Source organism: Diadema setosum, chromosome 4, assembly GCF_964275005.1.
Source record: "Diadema setosum chromosome 4, eeDiaSeto1, whole genome shotgun sequence".
Lineage (NCBI taxonomy): Eukaryota > Metazoa > Echinodermata > Echinoidea > Diadematoida > Diadematidae > Diadema > Diadema setosum.
The window spans coordinates 48049678-48068402 of record NC_092688.1 but is presented as its reverse complement, the minus strand read 5'-3'; the positions used below and the strand labels follow the sequence as shown (position 1 = coordinate 48068402).

The following is an 18725-nucleotide window of genomic DNA, read 5'->3' as shown; positions in this document are numbered from 1 at the left end:
GTCAACAGTTCCACGTCACACTGCTGATCCATACCCGGTCATTTCAAAATAAATATTGGTAGGGGTGCCTAAAGGAGAGTCACTCTGAACAGTTGACCGACAAGTATGTCTAATTCCGCGAAAAACTTCTCATTTATAGTAGATCTCTAATGGCATTTGCTGGGTCAGTTTTTCTGACCCAGCATGGCAGCAAATGCCATGGCATTACTATTAAAATGAGAGGTTTTTCGCGGAATTAGACATACTTGTCGGTCAATCTGAACAGTACTAGTACTAGTACACCCTAGTAGCTGTGTGTTATCATTACTTCCAGTTAGACGACCATGTCATCGGGCATCGTCATGATGTAGCAGATGATCTCCGGATTGCGTAAGACGTACGGTACCCAACACAGTAACAAGTGTAAAGGTTTGACTGCCTGCCTTGCTGAGGACGTGAGTAGTGGAGTAAAATTAGAGCTCAGTACATATTATAGATGCTGTTATAGTACATAGGGTGAAAATACACGAGATGATTGACTGCTGCACTTACTCGGAAAAAAAAAAATTAAATTTATACTCGACAATAATTGATTGGCAGACAGGTTTTGTAATTCCGCTGATCCTTAATTGTTTATGCCAGGAGGAGGGCATTTCCTCAGAGTTTAAAACTTGAGGAAGCTATCATTATCAAGTCGAGATTCCCACCAACGCTAACACTAACATAGAGCAGTTAGTGTCCCACAAATGCTGAGGGAGCTCCAATGCCCAATGGTAGTCTCCTCAATCCCTGAATGTCAAGCCCACAGCAAGGTCACCATGCTTAACAAAATTTGTCAGTGGATATTTATCGCCATTCCCAGAGACTCCAACTCTCCCCATTTCGATGGGAGATCTCCCGCCAAAAGCCCATTTTTGCAGAATCTCCTGTTAGTGTTAGCTCCTGCTTGAAATAATTTCCTACTTAATTTCATTGTACAACATGTATGTTGAAAAATAAGCCTTATATAGATAGTGCGAGAGAGCGTCTAGAACTCTAGACCGCAAGGAACTTTGTTTTTGCTAGGGGTTTCAGGCGGCCGGGAGAATCTCCACTGGACTCCAGATCAGAAGGTGCCGTGCCTGGGTTGGAGTCTCTGCATTCCAGCCGTACCACCTTTTTTGTGCCCTTCTTTCTACCAAGCTAGAGGACATCACCTGCAATTCAAACATACAGTGTAGCTAGAATTCTTTCCTCCCACTTAACCATTTTGGCATTACAGCTTTTTCCCCAGCGTCATGTGTATTGTGGGATATTTCTGCCTTCAAGTGGTTTCAGTTCCATCTATTGCAGATCGAGACTCCAACTCTCCCGCTTTCGATGGGAGATCTCCTGCTGAAAGCCCATTTTTGCAAAATTTCCTGTTCTCCCGCATCTTTGAGATTTTATTTCTCCCGCTTGAAATGGTTTCTAAGTGTCATCGTATGTTGAACTAGAAATGTCGCTATGGTGACTGATATGCCTCCGCCATAATGCATGATTCTCCCAATAGGTGTATAGTACAATGTCTTCACAATGTGTGATGACAGTTTCACATAACTGGCAAAATATTGATATGACAGGTTTGTCAGAAATGTCTTGAATGTTCACTTTCCTCAAACTGGGTTTGCTATAATTGTCTGAGAGTGCAGGTACACATATTTGGGGAAATGAGGATTTTTACTTGACTTCTGACCGACCCTGTTATAAGTTTATGCATTAAAGGGGATGGCTAGTAACTGATCAGTGGGAATCAGTGGGAATGCTGGGGGATGATTGTTCCAATCCTTGTGGGATTCATTTAAGAGTACACTATATATCTATTGTTGTGTGAAAATTATTTGCTTCAGAATGGTCTCATATTCAAGTAATGTGCAGTTTAATGTTTCCAGGTTAGCGTGCCTGGTCAGTGACAGGCATTAATCTGCACATTACTTGAATATGAGACCGTTCTGAAGCAAATATTTTTCACACAACAGTAGATATAATGTACTCTTAAATGAATCCCACAAGGATTGGAACAATCCCTCAGCATTCCCACTGATCGGTTACTAGCCATTCCCTTTAAGTAATTTTCAAGATATGAAGAAAGAGTGTAATTACAGTACAAAATAGATTTTTTTTTTTAAAATCTAAACCTGACCTTAGACCCTTAACCTTTGACCTTCTGGCTGGAAATTTCCCAGATAATCTCCATTAGGTAATACAGTACATGTATATATTAAGTTTTAAAACTAATAATGCAAGCATTGCATACTAGTATATGAGGGAAACAGTAAAATTTTGAGGAGTTGACCTTGACCTTTGACCCCTGGCTATTGACCCATGACCCCTAAATTCCCTAGATAATCCCTAGCTGCCAGTCAGTACATGCATATGTACCAAGTTCCATGAAGATACATTGAACCGTTTGCGAGAAAAGTGAAATTGCAACATTTTCACCTAACCTTTGACCTTTTGACCTTTGACCTTATGAAATGAAACTCTCTCTGAAGAATCTTTACGCAGTAGTACATGTCTACAATAAGTTTCAATAAAATACCTTCGGGCATTGCATAGATATGGGAGAAATAGCAACATTTTTAGCATTTGACCTTGACCTTTTGACCTTTGACCTCTTACCAATGTCACTAGAATCTCCTCCACTAATTGTCCCATCATACATCATTCTTGGACCAAGTTTGGTAAAAGCTGCTTCATCCAGTTTTGACTTCTCACATAAACAGATAAATTTTAGGATTTTACCTTGATCTTTGACCTTTGACCTCTGTCCGATTTCACTAAAAAACTAATCATGTAATTTTCCCATCATACATCATCCTCGGACAAAGTTTGGTGAAATTTGCTCGATCCAGTCTTGAGTTATCACGTAAACGGATACAATTTCATGATTTGACCTTGACCTTCGACCTTTCGCTGATTTCACCCAAAATCTAATCAAATAATTGCCCCATCATACTTTATACTTGGACCAAGTTTGGTAAAATTCCAGTCAATATTTCTCAAGTTATCGCGTAAACGAATGCAGATGGACGTACGGATGGACGGACGGACAACCCGAAAACATAATGCCTCCGGCACCACTTCGTGGCGGAGGCATAAAAATAAACCTTAGATCGCATGTGATCATGTAGAACCCTAGAGCTGGACCCCAGCCACAAGGAACTTCACGCACATCAAGTTGGAGTCTCCCATTTGCTGTAGGGTTTCAGGCGGGAGAATCTCCAGATCAGAAGGTGCTTGAGGTTGGAGTCTCTGCTATTGATTCTTTGCGTGCCAAGCTGCCTATAGCACCGCTCACCCTTCATTGCTCTGCAGATGCTATTTTTTTACTCCCACTTTTAAACAGCACCCAATGTCCTACGAGTTCCTGTATGTGGTTGCTGCCTCACTAGTTCATGTACGACAGTAGGGCCTACTCGCCAAAAAACATTCTACTTTCTGTTGTAGTTCAAAATTGCATCATATAATGTAGATAATAAAAAATTAAAATTGTGATAGATCACCAATATTTTTTTTCCTTTCACAGGTCAGGAAGCATGGCAGCAAAGGTCATAGAAGAAGTTCATCTTGAGTTACTGCAGCATGCTAAGGCTGTTCATGAGGAGCATGGAACATGTAAGTATGAAAGATAAAAAGTATATAGTTTGCATACAGATTAACATTCATAGCAATCATTTTATGTGAGGTCATGTCTTCTTAATTTGTCATTACTCGCAACATAAGCTGAGGCACTGTCAACAATAGTTTGAGGGAACCAAAGAAGTTTTTGTTGTGGTTGTGTAGAGTCTCGTATTCATGTATTTTGTTCATTCGTTCAATTTATATCATTGTGAAATTCATTCTGTACTGCTCTTTCCTTGCTGTTTAGTGTATTTAGTTAACCTGGAAGCCAAATTTAGGATACAAAGAATAAAAAGTATGGTGGCACCCTGCACATCTGGATCCCCAGATTTCAGAAGTCATGAATGTTTTTGATGATAGGAATCCATGCCCTCCACCATAGAGAAAAAAATAAATAAATTGCTATATTGTATAAATGTAAGTCTTTATTTTGAACTTTGGATGAAATTATGTGAGATAAATTTGTAGAGAAATTTACTGAAAAGAAAAGTTCTGTTTATTCTGTATCAAGATTAAAGGCAAATTTACACGAAAGATAATACAGTTAAACTCGCATAAGTCGATCTTCTCGGGACTGAGCAACACACATCGACTTAGGCGATTTTCGACTTGTGCGTAAGTCGAAGAAAAATCGACTTACAGTTACACCACACGTACATAATTATGTATGATGTACATGTATGTTGTCTACTCTGAAGCCGAGAGCTGGAGCGGTGTGCCGCAGCACGGGTCGCCCGGCAGGGCCCCGGCTAACTTTGTATGGACAGTGCATTAGTATTGGAACAGGTCCGATTACTTTACACCCTTGTTAAACCTTGGGGAAGTGAATATGAACGACATTTGAGCAGTGATTGATTCCAGTTTACCATACCGTGGCTTGAAATGCGTGTAGAGGTGCAATTCTGATTTACCCGTGCCCGTAACTTTCCAACTACTTTCCGCTTTGAAAACTCCGCAGCTTCATCCATAACCACTCCACTGCACAGCGCTGCAAATGCCAAGCTACACTGCAAAGCTACACTGCAAAGCTCAGTACTATACTGTACATGTAAATGAACGCATGTGTACTGTACGAACGCCTTACTACGAGTGGAGCAATACACAGCCCAGTCGCTGTACATACGTACGTAGCGCGACAGCTGACAGGGCTGTACCAGCGGACCTCCAAACACGAAGAGAGTTCAACGATCGCATGCGGTGTGATCGCTTTGAATTTTGATACTTTAGATCATTTTTTTTTGTCACCTCAAACTCATCTGACAAACAAAATAATAATGAGTAATAAATAATGAATAATAAATGACAGTGATTTATTACACGATCAAATCTTATTCGACTTACGCACAGTGAATTCAATGGTTTTTCCGTGAAAGTGTTCTTGGAATTTCATCGACTTAGGCGAGTATTCGACTTACAAAATTCGACTTGTGAGTGAATTAATACACGTAAGTCAATGGGGAAAAATCGGGACTTTTTAAAATCATCGACTTACGCGATTATTCGACATATGCGACGTCGACTTAGGCGAGTTTAACTGTATAACATTTTCTGTTATTATTTTATTGATATCCTAAAAGCAGGTGAATTGCCCTTGTCATTAAGATTCAGTGTATGAAACGGACCAGGGATCAGAGGTTGATATCTTCATTTAACTGCTCTCATTTTCTCTTTTTTCTTGCAGTGACCGATGAAATACTGTCAGCGTAAGTAAGAAAACAAATAAGCAATGATATAGTAGCAATGTGTCAATTCTAATGTATGTGACATGAAAATCAAAGCAAACTCATGAAAGTTTTGAATTTCACTATAGAACTTACACTAGATTTCAAAATACTTTAGCAGCATGCTTCAAAAATAAAGTCAAAAGTTCTAGACCTCACAACATTCACAGACTATGAATTTTAGACACCGACAAGCAAGGATTTCACAGTTTTCATTTAAGAAAATCCTGCATATTTACTTTTTTTTTTCAGGCTACTTTCATGTGTAGTTTTCTTTGCTGTAGAGTTTGCTTGAGTAGTTTGTTGAAGGATCATTTTGATATCTGTATGTTGTTCATAGAACAAGTGCACGCATGAAGATTACAGTGATGCTAGTGTGTACCAGCAGTATCTTGAGAATATTTGGTTTATTTCTGTCTCTTTACCAGGTTGCATTTCATGTTTGGTCCTCCCGTACTGCAAGCCTTGGATCTTATTGACCACCAAAATGTGACCAAATTAACTGGCACCCCCTCTGGGAGAGTAATATATGAGGTAAAGATGTTAGTTTGTTAATCCCTGATGTCAACATCGATCATAATTCATTTATTGTAGTGTCTTTATTCATAGAATGGAATCATAAATTCAATCAGGTTCATGATTTTGTTATTTACTCATGGTTGCTTTATTGCTTGCTGTGTCTCGTGCCTCTGCTGTGAAAGGAGCTTATACCGGGTATATGGCACTCTAGTTATCAGATCGTTTCTCCATCTGTCATGATAAAATTATGATCCACAAACTTTTGTCAATATGTAAATGTTGGGCCACAATGATGTCCCTTTGGCAGAATATAGGCCTACAGACTTCTGGAGAAGGTGTAGACATCCCAGTTACACACGGACAACAGTCCAGTTGCTCTAAATTCTTTCGTTTTTCAGTGATAAGGTTTATTTTATTTTGTTATTTTTTTTCTGGAAAATGGCTCCTGGTTACACTCATATCACCAATAGAATATCAGTTTAGCTGTGTCATGTCTGTTTTGTGCTAAGCTCCAAAATTGAAATTGAATTTGATACTAGCAGAGGCAAAGTCAGCTGAATGTTGTGATTGCTTTCTGCCTGTAGAAAGGGTACTGCAAGCCTTTTGGTCTCCTTGTATGTGATTTTCAATAGGCCAAACTGCATTCTCCACGTATTAAGTCTTTGCTTATTTCCTGTATCACACAGGTCGTCGGCAGTTCTGGAACACCATATCTTTGTCTTCCAAGTGCCCAGTATTGTCCTTGTCCATTTTTTGCATTTTCAGGTAAGCCATAATCCCGTTGACACACATGAATGTACACTGAACTATTAGCTCATGGTGATAAGCACAATCACGGTATGCAATCATGACTTTCTCAGTTTAAAAAATTGTAACTTCTAAAAGAATGCACCAACTGACTTAAAAATTCACATGCAGCATGCTAAGACATCAGTAATCACATGTGGTAATACAATAGCTAATTTCTTCTCATTTACTGTTAAATATCAAAGATTGATTACCAAAAATCCCACAAAACCCATGTAATGCGTCAAAAAATGCGTTTTACAACTTACGTAAAATCAAGATTTCAGGTCTATATTTTAAGTCTACCCCTATGTTTTTGGTATCAAATTAATGGATTTCTTCCTGGCATTGCTTGCATGCAGTAAATAAGAGTGGTCCTTTCAGCTGGAGAAAGTTATGAGGTCTGAAGTCCCGTCCTGGTAGGAGTGTAATGCTGGCTTATTTTTGTGACATTGTGACCTTTTAACCCATGCTGTACAGCTATGCATGGAGAAACAACTTATTTTTCTGCCTTTCCTTAAAGTGCTGAAGACACACTACAATATGGTGTGCTGTTTGCCAATAAATGTTCAGCCGGTTTTGAGTTTTGAGCCATTTTCAAATGCTGAGGAAAATAAGTGCAGCCGTTTTTCAGTATTTTCAATGAGGTATATCCTAATTTGACTACTTAAAAGAATCTTGTCCCCTTATTGAATATCCTTGTTTTTTAAGCCAGGAATTGTACATATGTAGAAATCTATTGTGTGAAAATTTTAGCAAATCTGAGCAGTAAGAACTTATTTTTTATATTTTTACAAAATGCTGAGAAAAAAAAAAGACCGATCCATGCCCATGTTATACTGCATGAAGGTGATATATATGATAAGTGTTCAGTGTTCATATTTCAATGCTTCTTCAATGTCTAAAGATATCATAAGCAAAAACATAGTATTTTGCCTTAATATATCATTGTTTGAGTGTCACAGCTTGGATATCAACTCAAGTCATCATAAATCTCACATTCATTCTTCTATCTGTGTTTACAAACATGAGAATGGATCCAAACAGTGTGCACACATTCAAGGTCAAACTGTACAGATAATTTTTTGATGAAAAATATCATATCTTCCAAAGTACCAGCCCTAATTTCATAAAACTTTGTAATAATGGCCAATATATGTCTGTTACCTATTCCTGAAAGTTTCACCTCTTCACTCTTTGGCAAAAAAGTGAAATATGATAAAATATGTAAAAGTGGTTTTATTTGAATTCAAAATAATGCCTACAAAATTGATCATCCATTTCGAGAAGTGAAAATATGACATTTATTCATATTTTGTGATATGTCATGGCTATGTGCTGGTGGTGAATGAAAGGGATATTTATCAGGAAGTTCAGCAATATCAGATGAAAAAAACATTCTCTTTTTTTTTAATGAATTTTTCCAATATACTGTATTACCATGCTAGTCATTTTAATGTAATTCGACCCCCCTAATTAAAATGCTAATTTATGCACAAAAAATGCAAAATTTGGACTCTTTCTTTACATGAAATGAAAATTTGAACACTCCGTAACAACAAACAGCAAAAAAAAAACATTTTCACCCAGTTTCTCATTTTTCCCCTGTTACGCAATTGCATACCCTGATTGTGCTATTGACCTCATAAGTGTCTGGCATGCATCATCCTTTTATGAATACTTTTTACAATTTCAGCTTCTTTTTGAAAACTCTGTGACAGATTTTCACTGAACTTGTCAGGTAGCCTCTCATCATGTATGCTGTGTTCTTCGTAGTCGATCACATTCTGCAAGATGCTTGAAAAGTGAACTTGATTTTAGTGCTTAGCCCTGCTGGGTCTCATCATCATGTTGTTGTTGTTGTTGTTGTTGTTGTGTGCGTGTGTGTGTGTTTAGCCTAGCTGGCCCCCAAATCAAACAGTGCTTATCAAGAAAACATGTATGCTGCCCTCTGTCATTCACTTTGGGTAATGCAATGAAGAACTGGAGAACGCATGGAAGTGTTGCATAGCCCACTTCACCTCAATATGTATAAAGGTGAAGTGGGCTCGGCCTCGTGCATGATGGGTGCTGCATTATTTTTATGTATTGACCGATTCTGTGACGCACTATGTGTAATTTTGGCATGGGCAGCGCCATTACTGGGTTTCTCAGCCAACCCCCCCTTCCCACTCCCCACCCCTCTCCCTACATTAGCACGCGCGCAGAATGAAAAACTGCTTTAGCCAATAGGCGTCTCGTAATGAGTGCGCGAATGCTTGCTTAGTGCGCGAACCTTTGTTACAAGTGCGTGATAAACATGTTGCCCGGGGGTGGGGGAGAGCAGGGGGGGTCGGCTGAGACACCCACTATGGCTGCGCCCAGTGCCATGAAATGTCTGCTGCCCTCAACGAACCCGAATCGGTCAATAGGTGTGATGGAGGAATGACTGCTGGCAGTCGTTGCAGTATGTTCACTTTGCCTTTCTCTGCTAGCAGTCATTCCTCCATCACACCTGGATCCCTAATTATACAGGGCTTGTCACTAACTTTTTCTTCTTCTATTTTCTGGTGACCCATTCAGGATTCTAAAATCTCTAAATCTGAAATTTTGGTGGCCTGGGAAAAAAAAAGATGTAGTGTCCCAAAATAAATGGAAACATGACAATCTAGTTTGAATCAATGCTTTGATTCTAAGCCTTTTGAGAAATTTGGGAGCTTAACCTATATATTTTTTATGCCTCCACCACGAAGTGGTGCGGGAAGCATAATGTTTTCGGGTTGTCCGTCCGTCCGTCCTTCCGTCCGTCCGTCCGTAATGAATTTTGTGGACAGCGTAACTAAAAAACCTTTTAAGGTAGCCTAATGAAACTTGGCATGTATGTGTATTTGGGGGTGAAGTTGTGCCTATCAACTGTTGGGTGCACATGCTCAAGGTCAAAGGTCAAAAGGTCATGGTCAGATACGTAAAATTTCAATATTTCCACGATATCTATGCTATGCCTGCAGATATTTTCTTGAAACTTACTGTATACATGTATTGCCCAATTAAGATTCTCAGGTGAAAGTTTGGGGTCGTGAGGTCAAAGGTCAAAAGGTCGAGTAAAAATATTCAAACTTCACTTTTTTCTCCATAACTTGGAAATTGTTCAAGGTATCTTCATGGAACATTAGTATATATACATGTACTGACTGGCAGTGATTATCTAGAGAATTTAGGGTTCATGGGGTCAAAGGTCAGGGGTCAAAGGTCAAGGGCAATACTTCAAAATTTTACTATTACCCTCACACTTATGCCATGCCAGCAGGATTACTTTTTTTACACTTGGTGTATGCATGTATAACCTAATAGAGATTCTCTGGAAACTTTCTCTCTTTTTTTGCCCCAAAGGTCAAAGGTCAAAGATCAAGGGAAAGTGCTGAACTAACTTTTTCCTCCATATCTCGGAAGTCGCTCAAGTTATCTTGACTCTTTCTACATATTTATGCATGTTCTGTCTGACAGTGATTATCCTATGAATTATACGGTCAAAGGCCAGATGAAAATGGTAACAATGTACATGTACACTGTACTTTTCAATACAAAAATTGCACTCTTCTCCATACCTTGAAAATTACTCAATACATAAACTTATGAATGGGTCAAAGTCAAGTTAAAGTCCCTAAATCCCCAAATACATGCTCTCCTATTCATCCAATTAAACCTAGGTCAAGGAAGGTGAACATTCAACCCATTTGTGACAAACTTGTCATTTTGATATTTTGCCAATTTTGTGAAGATGTAATCATACATTGTCCACATGTACTATAGACCTATTACGAGAATCATGCCTTATGGCGGAGGCATACCAGTCGCCTTAGCGACATTTCTAGTTTATTTTTATTTTTTGTCCCAGGCCACCGGGCCACCAGGCCACTGGGTTGCTGCTAGGACTAGCCCTGGTCTATATACAACGGGTATATATGTATGTGTATGTGTATGTGTGTGTATGTGTGTGTAAATATATGTTGTTGTTTTTTTAGTTTGCCTTCTTTGTAACCATATTCTGACTCCTGACCAAGGTGTTCCATGATATCTACCATGTTAATCTAGAAATGCTCAACAACAGTCATTTATTGTGTATTTGCTTGTGTTACTGACTGCCCAATGTTTTACTTTGTTTACTGTTTGTAAGAATTATCAAGAACTAGTAATTTTATTCTCTTGCAGTAATCAAGAGGCAAGATGCACCCATGGTGAGTAATTACTTGTGCTAGACATTATCTTCAATTTATTTCTCTTATGGCTCACAAGCTTTCATCCATTGATTAGTAATTTCCAAATGAAAAATATCAAATACATGTAGGATATTCAAAAGGGCAATCATATACAGTGGTACATTTTCATATGATTTTCCGCAAACCAGATGGTACAGTGTACTCCCACTATATCGAACATGGTTTATGGAGAGAGAAAGAGATCTGAAATCAGAGAGTAACATGCAAAATGTGAACATAAGCTGAATATGAGTGTGAATTTGACAGAAATGAGGCAAAATACTGAAATTCAGTGAGTCCCACTTTGTGTCATCCAGGAGGTGCCATCTTGGTAAAGTTATAATTTGTGTTCATAACTGATATCTCACTATCACATTTTGTCAAAATGAAAATTTTCTTCGAAGTATGCATTTTCCATGATTATGTACAGGATTTATAATACATGTATTACGTTCTTGTACATTCCCAAAGAGATGGTACATTTTACCTATCAAAACAACTGTTGCTCCAAGGATGGCAATGTTGCATATGTGGGCCTCATATTCAAACATTCAAACCCTCCCATTTTCCCCCAAATGTATTCAAAAATATTTTATAGGTCTATGGCTTGAATACACATGTACAATGTATGTGTGCTTTCATGGAAACAATTTTTAAAGTGTCAATTACCCCTCAAGGTACAACTTTTGTGTGTGAGTGTGTGTGTGTGTGTGTGTGTGTGTGTGATTGTAAGGTTACTCATCCAAAGATTATTATACTGAATGCTTAACTTTTTGCCATTCCATCATGGAAAAAGTGAAGGATCCATTCTATTTTTCTCTGATCCAGTGTAAGCACATGTTGGCCGTCTTGCTGTCATCAGCGATGGGACTGGTAAAGGAGTCTACATCATCTGATGATCATGTGACCAGTCTTCTGCTATCATGTGCCAAATTGGATGTTGATCCAACATGAAATGTTATGTGACTATAGAAATTTAGATTGACAGATTTTCTGCCAGAGTCATACGTAATTTGTGTGACAGTAAACAAACTCCATATAGAGAGATGTGAGTGAGTAGATGTGTTGGTTCATTTACATGTACTGCCACTGCTACAGTGTATGAAAATGATCCCTTCAAGACAATGGATACACTATACCCAGCTCAAGTATCCAACATGTCATGTTGAAAGAGATGGATGGAAGTTAACACACAAAGAGAGAGAATCTCAATGATGCAGCAATGAATAGCCCAAAGTCATGGTGATATTTGGTGATATAACATCTGCTAGGAAAGACAAGACCAAAAAAATAAGAGTTTAAGTGTATGTAAGACCCCTGTCAGTGAAACCCACAAACTTCAGAAAGAGAAAGGCAGTCTAGCAAGGATTTTTTTTAATGTACCGGTATTATATACTTTATGTACGTACTGAGTTACCTGTTGTCCAAGTAGTAAGCAATCTATGGGAATGTACACATCTGTAGAGTACTACGTTAAGAATTCTCCTTCATGGGCTGGGCTTAATATCTATTGTTTTTCCATTATCAGCATTATAAATTCAGTGGTAGACCACAATGTTGACTTACGCAGCCATGTAAAAAATCCAACCTTGAATTGTTATAAAAAGAGGGAAATACATTGTATTTTGAATGTGTGTGGGCATTAGAACATGTCAATTTGAGCGTGCTTCATTACCCATTTGGGTTAAGATCGTGCTGTCGAGTGCAACTAGGCTTGAACTATTGCCTTCAAATCTGACTGAGATCCAAGTACAGTAAGCCAGTTCATAACAAGTTCACATGCATGTGTGGGTCAAATGACCTTTATATTTTCTCGGTTGGTTAAGCACTTCACTTGTTATAAAACTGTCATGATGCATAAGCTTGCTTAACATAACAATTTATGGAATTCATTTTCAAACAAAGCATGAACTTGTGCAGACCAGGTGACCAGAATAGTCCGCCAACTGGGGCAAGCGTCCATTTCTTTGTATGCATTGCATACTTAAAGGCCGTGTCACGTCTTTCCGAGCAAGCTACGCGGGCTTGTGGCGAGGAGGTAGTTTCCAGCACGTAGAAGATTTTCCGCGGGCGAACAAGAATGTTTGCAATTTTCACATTTGTTTCTTACCTACTAGACGCGTGCTACTTAGCTTCTACTTGCGTGCATTCCGTGTGACCTGCGTGAGAGCCAACTCCTGCGAGGTGCTGCCGGTAAGAGTCTCCTACTGATGTTCTGTGTGTAACTCTGCGAGCGAACCCCACGACTCACTCGGAACAAGTTTTGAGCATGCTCAAGGCCTTGTTATACCATATCTGGGGAAGTTTTGCGGCTTGACTTGCGGGGAAACAAATTTGCTTCCTGGAGCTCTCCGCAGTTGGTCCGCACATGACAGTATCTAGCGCGTAGTTGCTCGGAGGTGCTCACGCAAGTCTGATTTAACCGCAGCCAAGTTTTGAGCATGACCAAAACTTTTTCCGCGTGAGTCGCGGGAATGTACGTAGAGGTCCACGCAGAACGCCGGTAGGAGGCCCTCGGCGGCAGCACTTCGCAGGCAACTCCCCAGCAGGTACTTCGCAGTCCCCGTATGCAGCCAAGATAATGACATTCCATGGGACTTCAGTCATTCCTTCAGAGGAATTCTTTCACTGAGTTGTCCGCCCCCACGCGACTGGTTCAAAGGTCACACAGATTACCCGCAAGTAGAATTTAAGTAGAACGCGTCCAGCAAGTAAGACACATGCACTGACTCGCCCAAATCCTTGTTCGCCCTCAGAAATTCCCGGTATGCTGGAAAATCCCTACGCGCAACAGAATGCATAGCTTGCCCGGAAAGGTGTGACAGGGCCTAAACATGGTTGCGGGTAAAAAGATTTGCGTGCGCACCTCCGGGTGACTTTGGGTGAGATACATGCTAGGTACTGTCATCTGCGGCTCATTCCTGGGACCTCCGGGTAGTAAAAAATGTTCTTTGCAAGTCGCACGCAAGGCTTGCCCGGAAAGGTGTGACACGGCCTTAAGAAACTTTTCATGCCAATCTTGCTCAAATACCAGGCCTGCTGTCAGGTGGATGTGCTGGCAAGAAACATTTTCAAGGATAACATGAATAATCATTGCATTGCAGATGTTTATCCCAGTGAAGTTGAAAACCATCATGCCTGTTGGTACAAATGAATTTTTTTACTGCTCATGTGCAAAGTGGAACTACGAACTGACTTAGTCTTCATCATGATTTTAAATCATGTGCATAGACTGGGGTATTTACATCTTGGTTAACTATCAACTTCAGGTACCCAGACATTGAGAGTGGTGAAACTGTAACACATTTGTTTTGTTTTTGTTTTGCTTTTTAATTTGTTTGTGTATAATGTAGCATGAGAAAAGTCAAAGTTCATGTACAATGATCAGATATACATGTAGATAAGGGTTGGTAGTTGTTGTTTTTGGAAGGGGGCATTTCAGAATAGGTTTGTTATGATAAATGGTGATTGTTAATCTTGAGGAAATGTTAAAAGTGAAAATTCAAGTTATTTCAGTCAATGTAAGATTTTTTTTTTTCATGTGTGTATCATGCATTATACAAGGTACATCTATACCGGTATGTATAGATACATGAAGATTTTGTTCGAGAATTGGGCCAAGAACCATTTGTGAGTTCATCATCAAAGCAAAATAAAACCATTCCAGTGGTACCACACTTGTTACACCATAAAGATTGTTTTGCAGTTATGACAAAAATATACCATATTTCTTAATATTTTCTTTGTCTAGCAGCTTATTCTCAAATATATAAACTTTGTTTGTCATTCTTGTGTAGATGTTGACCATCGCGGTGAATGCAGTACTGTAACGATTGGGGAACAAATCAAGTTTCAAGTTTATTTTCCACATCTCATAAAAAAGAAAAAAAAATGAAATCAATGTGATTTCATGTAAGCATAACAAAATATACATACAGAATAGAGAAAACAATCATTAACAAAATAATGCAACATAAAAATCGAAATTTGTGACTTGGGATAAGTGACGAGTGTTTCAGTTATCTTTTGTCTACGATTTTCTTCGCGAGACAAAAGATTAATTTGTTCCCCAATCGTTTATTTGTCATTGCATGTATTGACACACTCGAACAAACACACTACAAAACAGGCAAGACAATACAAAGTATGTGCTGTGTCATTACCTCAGACAAAAATAAAATGTCTTTGTGTGCACGTGTGATGGCTACAGAGCAGAACCCTCGGGAAGGTCGATGATGGTTTAACGAACTTTCATATGTATTACAAAAAAAAAAAAAAAAAAGATCATCTCCCGCTGTCGTAGATTTCTAGATAAACCTCCCCCTTTTCGTACTCTGAACAATCAGTTCCTGTACTTCCATGACGTTTACCTCCGGCGACAATTGCTCCAATGAAAAATCTGTGACGGTAAGCCAAACATTAATTCTACCCACAAACATAATCCTATATCATCCTCGCATCAAATTAAACGTATACCTCTATCACGACCCTATCTCATAGTCCTTGGAGAAAATAAGACCGGCGCAAACAGGAGCAACTGTCGTGTCACCGTATCATACAATCATAGTGCAAAATCCACCTTGTTAAGACGTTATTCCAGCGTTAGACAAACTTTATAACAACGACCTTTCCATCTTGTTTGACATTACCCCAACGTTTACTCAGAGTTATTAACCAATTTTTCACCTTTTGATCAAGGTTTAAGAAATAAAGATTTAACCAGTCATAGGAAACACGTCAGAAATACCACATTCACTATACAGTATATTCTTGCCCTTGTAACAAAAGAAAACTGCACATAAGTCCTATGTATCCACACTGTACATTGTATTATAAACTCTCCTGATTTATTACTAGTACTTCACTCGATAGGTATACCTACTCCCCTGCAAACTCCACTGTGACATAATTGCTCATAATTTGGGAAAACTGTACTTGTGCTTACTGTAGTATATGCCATCAAAATATTTTAAGCAGAAATGTACACACAAGGCAACTCCATCGACAATACTCCGCATCAATTATATGAGTGGTTAAGACTTACTCCTCACCAAATGAAGGTTAGAACCGGAGTTCTCCGTGAAATGAGAATGAATTTAAAGAATAATGCACTATGATTATAAAATAACGGATCCTCGGAGAAGGTAGCTCGTTAAAACACACAATACATAGAGATGCATATGTTGGTCGTAACATTTATCAAAACGGCTTCCTATACCACCTATACCAAACCAAATTGTTGAAAATTGTATATAAATAAACTTTTCTTTCTTCATCAGGTATCGAAAGTGTACATGAAACCGTTATCACAACATCAAAGCCTGACTGACTGCGTGTGCAAGCCCCGCACCCACGGCGAGCTCCTTACCACATCCACCACCTGACAAAAATTACCATAAGTTGGAGCAATACCCGCCAGGCGGAGGCAGAACCCTTCATCAGGGTGTGCTCTGGGCAGACAACCCAAAAGGAGATCAGATGCTCAAGTATTAGCGTACACCTACAGCCATATACACACCCATTCCCAAGTCACTATCCTGTACATTCCACATTTTCCACTTTAAAATCATCTTAAATCAACGCTACTCCACCCATCCGGGGAAGAAAAAAAAAAAAACGCACAAAATCATCCTTTCGGATTAAAAAAAAAATATGGCGCCAAGAACGACAATATTATTGTGAATTGTCTACCCCAAACCCTCCCACTCTACCGCAAAATGATTTTAAAAAAAGATAGCAGATGCGTGACATGCCTTTGTAATAAACCTAGCAACAATATCTATTTACGTTTATGCAAAAACAATCATTTGCGTAAAAAAGAAGAAGACGTTGATGAAATTAACAGACAATAGGCCTGTGGTCCAAGACCGCGACTTCACTCCGCCCATCAGGGGGACGCAGATTGGGGAGACAAAACAAAAGATCTCCGATCAGATGGATAGAGAGACGCCATGGCCACGCACATAATTCTAAATGTAAATCTTTAAGTACACTCCCAACAAATTTACATGCAAACAAGGACACACACACTCACACACACAAATGAATAAATAAATAAACGTGATTGTTCACCACTGGATGTACACAGTCTGGCACTGGCAGAATAAATCCCCGCGTATACACAGAGTTGTATATTCTGTATACGTTTTTGCCCAAATATGTATTTTTTTTTTTTTAAATCTCCTCGCATGTAAGAGAAAAGCAGGCTTGAGACTGGGCAACTGTTCATCTAAATGTACCTTCTGATCATTTCTGGATTGTTTTATTTTGCCTACTTCTAATCTTACTGTCCCATTTCACGTACAGTATAGTCCCTTCGCCATGCACAGGTGACACGCACGCACAAAACGATACCCTACAAAACATTCCAGAGAGGATATGCTGCGTCATTGCCTCAGACAAAAATAGAATGTCTTTGTGTGGTGGCTATAGAGCAGAACTCGCGGGAAGGTCGATGATGGTTTCAAGGGGAAATCCAGTCCCAAAATAAGTTAGTGTAATAAAGAAGAGTAAAATCTTACGAATTCAACGGTAAAAATTTGACTGAAATCGGATAAAAAATAGGGAATTTATGAAATTTTGAAGTTTTGCTTATTTCTGCAGAACAGTTCTTGTATAATGTGGATATGAATATGCAAATGAATAAGCTGACAATGTCATTACCTCATAATTTTCCAATGATCGTGTACAAAAAATCACGAAAATTCAATGTTTCTGTCATTGAACTTCAAAATGTCATAACTTCCTTATTTTTTCCACCCGATTTCGATCAAAATTTTACCGTTGAACTCGTAATATTTTACTCTTTCTTATCATACTAACTTATATTTGGACTGGATTTCCCCTTTAGCAAACTTGATACAGTGTATAAAGGAACTGTACAGTACTGGTTAAGTGGAGGATTCAGGTTCATAACATTCCCAAGTGAGATAACTAAAGAGCATGTATAATCTTAAGAAGGATTCAACGTTTATTTGATGAAGATTGGTTTTCAAATGGGCGAGATATTAAAAAAAAAGCGATAATAAAAAAAGCAATAGGCCAAGCCTTTTATTAGGATCTCCTTGTATCACATTGTTTTTGGATAACTCTGTCATTTCAAAACCGATTTTCCTCTTATAAACTTCTGATTCCTCTCAGAATTGTATGCTCTTTGACATAATAGAGTGGTTTCTGAATATCTTGCAAAACATTCAAAGCTAAATCCTCACCTCAACCAGAACTGTACGGTTTCTTTAATACATATAGTCAAAAACTTACGCCAAATAGAAGATCATCTCCCCGGCGCTGTCGTAAATTTTTAAATAAACTCCCATTTTTCGTACTCGGTAATATCGGTTCTTGTACTTCCATGACATGAAAAATATGTGACGCTAAGCCAAACATAAATTCTACCCACAAACATAACTCCATCCATAATCCTATAATCCTCACATCGAACTAAACCTTTGAAACTTAAAACCCTATCACAACCCTAACTCTGAGTCCTTGAAGAAAAGAGACCGGAAAAATAGGTCGCAGGAGCTACTGTCGCGTCACCGTACAATCCTAGTGTAAAATCAACGTTAGACCAACGTTATAACAACGACCTTACCTTCTTGTTTGACAATTCCCCAACGTTTACTCAGAATTATTAACCAATTTCCACCTTGCTATCAAGGTTTGAAAAAAAAAAAACAACAACAACTAAACCTGTCGTAAGAACACGTCAGAAATACCACATTCACTAATACATATTCATGCCCATATCACAAAAGAAACCTGCACATAGGTCCCATGTAACTTCAAAACTCTCCAGCTTTATTACTAATTTACTCCCCTATAAACTCCACATGCATCGCTC

At 38.8% G+C, this 18725-nt stretch overlaps 1 protein-coding gene across 2 annotated transcripts; it reads left to right on the top strand.

Moving 5' to 3' along the window:
* Positions 1-63: 63 nt before the first annotated feature.
* LOC140227386 (zinc finger SWIM domain-containing protein 7-like) lies at positions 64-14575 on the top strand. 2 transcript variants are annotated; one of them, XM_072307793.1, is made up of 8 exons: positions 64-103; positions 314-434; positions 3527-3615; positions 5303-5324; positions 5771-5876; positions 6548-6626; positions 10836-10861; positions 11711-14575. In XM_072307793.1, exons 3-8 carry the CDS (start codon positions 3537-3539, stop codon positions 11834-11836), a joined length of 438 nt encoding a protein of 145 aa, XP_072163894.1. In that variant the 5' UTR covers positions 64-103; positions 314-434; positions 3527-3536; the 3' UTR covers positions 11837-14575. The 2 variants fall into 2 exon arrangements, with proteins under 2 accessions (XP_072163894.1, XP_072163895.1); XM_072307794.1 differs by lacking the exon at positions 64-103 and having other exon boundaries at positions 259-434.
* The last annotated feature ends 4150 nt before the right edge of the window (positions 14576-18725 follow it).